The 5,954-nt window shown below is 45.1% G+C and overlaps 1 protein-coding gene across 1 annotated transcript; it reads left to right on the plus strand.

Moving 5' to 3' along the window:
* Positions 1-2,917: 2,917 nt before the first annotated feature.
* Positions 2,918-3,880, plus strand: LOC102455260 (olfactory receptor 5V1-like). The gene has a single exon (XM_075912144.1). It carries the CDS (start codon positions 2,918-2,920, stop codon positions 3,878-3,880), a length of 963 nt encoding a protein of 320 aa, XP_075768259.1.
* Positions 3,881-5,954: the final 2,074 nt, after the last annotated feature.

Consider the following 5,954-nt stretch of genomic DNA (forward strand, 5'->3'; position numbering starts at 1 on the left):
TTCATGTGGCGGCTTAGGGGTCTTTGTGGGCTGTATTTTGAGCTCCAAGTGCAGAGAGCAAACTGATCTGGGAGCTTTGGCAAAGAATTTTGTAACTAGGGAGCATTTCATTTTCATCTTTCTAAGGAACAGAATTTACATTTGTCCCTTTCTCTGTTATTCTAGCAGATCCACGCATCTAATTCATCTGGAGAATAGAGCTCTCTGTTGAAATCACAAGTACTGCCTTCGATAATTGCTTTCATAAATAAGACATTCCCTTGTTTCTATGATCTGGCTTTCGGGTGAACGGCTCTCCTGCCTCTGTTATCTTCCCTTTGGAATCAGTTGTTTTCCGTGACTCACCCTCTGAGGTTAATAAGAAGAGTTTCCTTGTTCCATTGTGCCTTTCTAAAAATAAATATGAAATTTCCACTATGCAATAATTTCATATTCCCAACAGCAGAAATATCCAGAGAGGTGACCTCATCCCCTATGGAGGTGAAATGACCAATCAGGAGAGACGCTCATTGTTTTACATAAGAACATAAGAACGGCCATAGGACCATTCAGCCCATTATCCTGTCTGCTGACAGTGGCCAATTCCAGGTGCCCTAGAGGGAGGTAATGGCCAAGCAATCTCTCTCCTGCCATCCATCTCCACCCTCTGACAAACAGAGGCTGGGGACCCCATTCCTTACCCATCCTGGCTAATCGCCATTCATGGACTTAATCTCCATGAATGTATCTAGTTCTTTTTTAAACCCTGTTAAAGTCCTAGCCTGCACAACCTCCTCAGGCAAGGAGTTCCCCAGGTTGACAGTGTGCTGTGTGAAGAAGAACTTCCTTTTATTTGTTTTAAACCTGCTGCCTATTAATTTCATTAGGCGGCCCCTACTTCTTATATTACGGGAACAAGCTTTTCCTTATTTGCTTTCTCCTCACCACTCGTGGTTTTATAGACCTCTATCATATCCCCCCTTAGTCTCCTCTTTTCTAAGATGAAAAGTCCTAGTCTCTTTAATCTCCCCTCATATGGGACCCGTTCCAAACCCCTCATCGTTTTTGTTGCCCTTCTCTGAACCTTTTCCAATGCCAATAGATCTTTCTTGAGATGAGGAGACCACATCTGTATGCAGTATTCAAGATGTGAGCGTACCACTTTTAAAAGAGAATAACAGCAACAGACACCCAGAAACACTGTGCCATACAGACATGCAGGCAGGAATCCAACACTCATTTTCCTGAGACAACGGGACAGAATCCACAGTAGTAGCGCTTGGAAAATGTAGCGCCAAGATTCCAGTCTTGCCTCAGGAAATCTGAAGGAAGGGCTCGAATCAGCGTGACACTGTAAAAAGAACATCAGCAGAAAAGGTAAATCAGCAGAGTTAAAATAAATTTCCTCTCGCCTATTCCCAGCCTCTGGTAAACAGAGGCTAGCAACACCATCGCTGCCCATCCCAGCTGATAGTCATTGATGGACCTGCCCTGCATGGGTTTATGTAGTTTATTTGCTCCTTGTGTGTTTCATTTTTCACCACAAAACCGTTTTCCCTCTCAGACATGAGTTTTATTGCCTGTAACGTTTTTGTAAAAAAAATTATTTCTCGTGTGTGGGTGGGGGGAGGGGAGAGAAGGGGCAGTGGGGAGGTGGTTCTAGATTTCCATTTTTTTCTGCTCCGGATTAAATTGCACCAGTATCAATGTGCCATTGTCACTCCCAGGGTGGGCAGAGTCAAAGGGACGTCTCATACATCAGTGGATGAAGTGGTCAAAGGATGGGTTATATCGAGGTGTGTGCAGGGGGAAAATAAGCAAGAGGTTTCAGAGGGCTGGTTCTGACACCTTTGTTTTAACAGCAGAAATCTGCTACCTCTCTTTCACATGGCTGTATTTTTTAAGTTCACAATATTATTTGGAGAAATAAGCAGTCTCTCATTTTCTCTCGGTCTTCTCATTCTATCTTTAAATTTTTGTCTTCTTCAGGGTTTTTTTTTCTTCTCTATACACCTTTATTTTCCTTCCCTCTTATTTGTCTCCTGATGATTTTTTCTTTTTAATTTCACATACCCATTTTTAAAAATAAAAGATTGGATTCTAATGTGAGTTGCCTTTCTGTAAATCCACACGAGACTGATGACATTTTTCCAGCTGTAACTCAGATCCAATTAACAGCCTGTAGTGTACGTTTAGTTTTTGTGATGTGTCTTCTAAGCTGCATCTATCAAACGGTGGAAACTTTTCCTTGCCTCTGCTGTGGCAGAGGACAGATGGAGAGACCTTCCCACAATCCACAGCCTCATTGGCGTTACGCTGTGTATGTATATTGCAGCTGGGCACTGTAATTCTGGGCAGTGACAGGGCCAAATACATTGACCTAGCCTGCTAAAAGACTAGCTGCCTTTGCACAATTCCCATTGGAGAGGCAAGGTACATACACATGTGGATATCTCATCTACTGTCCATGCTGTTGGGTTTTCCCTGTTAATTTTATCCTGCTAGCTTGATCAAAGGTCTATCCAGCCTTGGCATTATGCCTCCAAATGCAGAGTAGACGAGCCATGGTGGGTCTTCAAATCTCTCTCATTTCCCAACAACTCATTATTTGTTACATCTTCTGCGTTTATTGCCATGACACTGGTATGAGAATCCTGCCCTTGAAATCTTCACTGAAAGTTCAAGCGATGTTGAGGGAGTCAGATGGGACATTTCTCTAATCCATTGGGGTTCCAAGCCCTTGGTTCAACGTTATTGGAAGGTCCATCTCTTAATGAGATACGTCTTCGTTAGTTTATGGGCAACATCATTTTCCCATTGGTGAGACACAGAGCAGCGAGGCTCCCCACGCCAGGTCTTTGCCAGAGTAAGTGACACAAGATCCCAGCTGGGGGCACCCCATCAATATTTAATGGTTCTCTTTTCTTAGACCCATATTATGGAGATGGAGGAAAGAAGAAACCAAACACCCATCACCGAATTCGTCCTCTTGGGGTTTGGGACTGGCCCAGAACTGCAGCCCCTCCTCTTCCTGCTGTTTCTGATGATCTATTTTGCAACCGTGGCTGGGAATATTCTTATTGTTCTGCTAGTGGTGGCTGATCGGCATCTTCACACCCCCATGTACTACCTCCTGGGCAACTTGTCCTGCTTGGAGACTTGCTATGCATCAACTATCCTGCCCAGAATGCTGGCCAGTCTCCTGACTAGGGACAGGACCATCTCTGTTAAGGGCTGCCTGGTGCAACTATGTATCTTTGGTAACATGGCAGCGATAGAAAATCTGCTGCTCACAGCCATGTCGTACGACCGGTATCTAGCCATATGCCACCCCCTCCGCTACGCTGCCCTCATGAATGGCCGGGTGTGTGGCCAGCTCGTAGCAGGGGCCTGGATCAGCAGTTTTCCTTTCTGCACCATGGTCAATATTTTCTTGTTCCAATTAACGTTCTGTGATTCCAATGAAATTGACCATTTCTTCTGTGATTTTACACCTGTGGTAAAGGTGTCCTGTAGTGACACCCGGACACTGCAACTGGTGACATTAATTAACTCTTCCATAGTGACCCTGGTACCCTGTCTCCTGACCCTGATGTCCTACCTTTGCATCATCACCACCATCCTGAGAATCCCTTCCACTAGAGGGAGGCAAAAGGCCTTTTCCACTTGCTCTTCCCACCTCTTTGTGGTGATAATTTTCTATGTGACTCTCATTGCTGTCTACGTGGCTCCAACAACCAACACTCCCAAGATCCTACATAAACTATTCTCTGTCTTCTACACAGTCCTAACTCCCCTGATCAATCCCATCATCTACAGCCTGAGAAACAAGGAGGTCAAAGAGTCCCTGAGAAAAGCTCTTCTGAAATTGGCTGCTGTCAGAAACAGGCACAGAAGGTGATGGGACACATTTTAATACACAGTAAAATAGATGTAAAGGACAGGAGGCATGCCGACCAGCACCTGGTGACTAAAGGGTTAAGCTCGGTAGCAAGCAAGGGTGTTGGCCATGGGGCCAGGAGAACCAATCGAGATAGAGAGTTGAAATTTGAATTGGATAAAGGTTCCTTGCCTGCTTCTTTTGGGTGGGAGAGGACAATCAGGACTTGAGAGAGACAGAATGATTTAAACCCAGGCAGGACTGCCCTGCCTTCAAGGAATTCAGGGCATGGAAGTGGACTGAACAAAGAGAAAGCTGAAAGTAAGGAAAAGTGAATCCCGTCACATTAGGGTAATTTCTCTTTATGTTGTGGTTTGGTTTGAACTGCCTTTCCCAAGGAAGCAGCAGAAAAGAAGAAAGAAGAAAAAAAAACCCTCCAAAACTTCCAAACAGCAAAACAGAAGGAAAACGTCTGGTGGGAACTAAACATCTTTTGAGTGATTGTGCATTTCTTTAACATCCACGCTATGTAGTAATTTTTATTAACCACTGATTAGGACACTCCTTTGTCAATTACACTCTTGAATATCAGGTGAGATATGTTACTTTCACAGCGAATGGAGAAGTTGGGGTATTATTCTACATAGACCTATAACTGAGGAAACAAAAAATGAAAGATTGTGATGGGTTTGGAGTCTCAGTGTCTTGCTATGTGAAATTTCCTGCCTCTTGATACATCTTTGCAAGGTCACGGAATCATTTACATTATCTATCTATCTATCTATCTATCTATCTATCTATCTATCTATCTATCTATCTATCTATCTATCTATCTATCTATCTATCTATCCCCACACACCCCCTCTATCTATCTATCTATCTATCTATCTATCTATCTATCTATCTATCTATCTATCTATCTATCTATCTATCTATCTATCTATCATACAGCTCATCTCTCTTTCTCCTCACCTACCCCATCTGTCTCTCTCTCTCACTCCTCATACACCCCATCTCTCTGTCTCTCTATCTCTCTCTATATAGAAACTTTTATCAATATAGATATTGATATAGGTATGTAAAATAGAAATGGGACATAGGGTCAAGATTTTCAGCTCTCAGAAGACTCATTTTCCTTACCCATTTAAAATAAAAAAAAGTAATGCAGGAATTCAGGTGAATGAGAAATGAGATCCCAAAAGCTCCAGGCAATTTTGAAAATTATAGAATCATCCTAGAACACTAGAACTAAAAGGGACCTTGAAAGATCATCGAGTCAAATAACCTGCCCTCACAGAAGGACCCAGCACCATTTATACCATCCCTGACAGGTGTCTGTCTAACCTACTCTTACATATCTCCAGTGATGGAGATTCCACAATCTCCCTGGGCAATTTTTTTCAGTGTTTAACCACCCTGGGTATGTTTACACTACAGAGTTAGTTCGAACTAACGTCCGTTAGTTCGAACTAACTTTCATAGGCGCTACAGTAGCGTTCCGCTAGTTTGAACTAGGAAAACCTCATTTTACGAGGATTAAGCCTAGTTCGAACTAGCTAGTTCGAACTAGTGGGAGGCTAGCCCTCTCCAGGTTTCCCTGGTGACCACTCTGGCCAACACCAGGGAAACTCGTCTGGCCCCCTCCCGGCCCTGGACCCCTTAAAGGGGCACGGGCTGGCTACGGTGCCCGTGCCAGGTGCAAGCCTGCCAGCACCCAGCCAGCAGACCCTGCACCTGGCACTGCTCGAGCCAGCCACCTGATGCCCCCCAGCCCTCCCCCTCTTCCCGGGACCAGGCTGGCGGCTCCCAGGAGCTTGCCCGGGACCTCGTCCACGATCTCCGCACTAGGCACAGGAAAGTGGCCGTTTAGGGCAGGAGAGCTGCCAGCCTGGCCACCCAGGAGCAGGTGTGCATGAAAATCAAGGGGGTCCACTGAGACCCCCGACCCTGAGCCCTGAGCTTACAATGGCCGTCCTGGGTCAGACCAAAGGTCCATCTAGCCCAGTAGCGGCCAACCCTAGGGACCCTGGAGGGGATGGACCAAAGACCATTTGTCTCGGGCCATCCCTCTCCAGCCTTCCACAAACCTTGGGCA

Source organism: Pelodiscus sinensis, chromosome 30, assembly GCF_052426305.1.
Source record: "Pelodiscus sinensis isolate ZL-2025 chromosome 30, ASM5242630v1, whole genome shotgun sequence".
Lineage (NCBI taxonomy): Eukaryota > Metazoa > Chordata > Testudines > Trionychidae > Pelodiscus > Pelodiscus sinensis.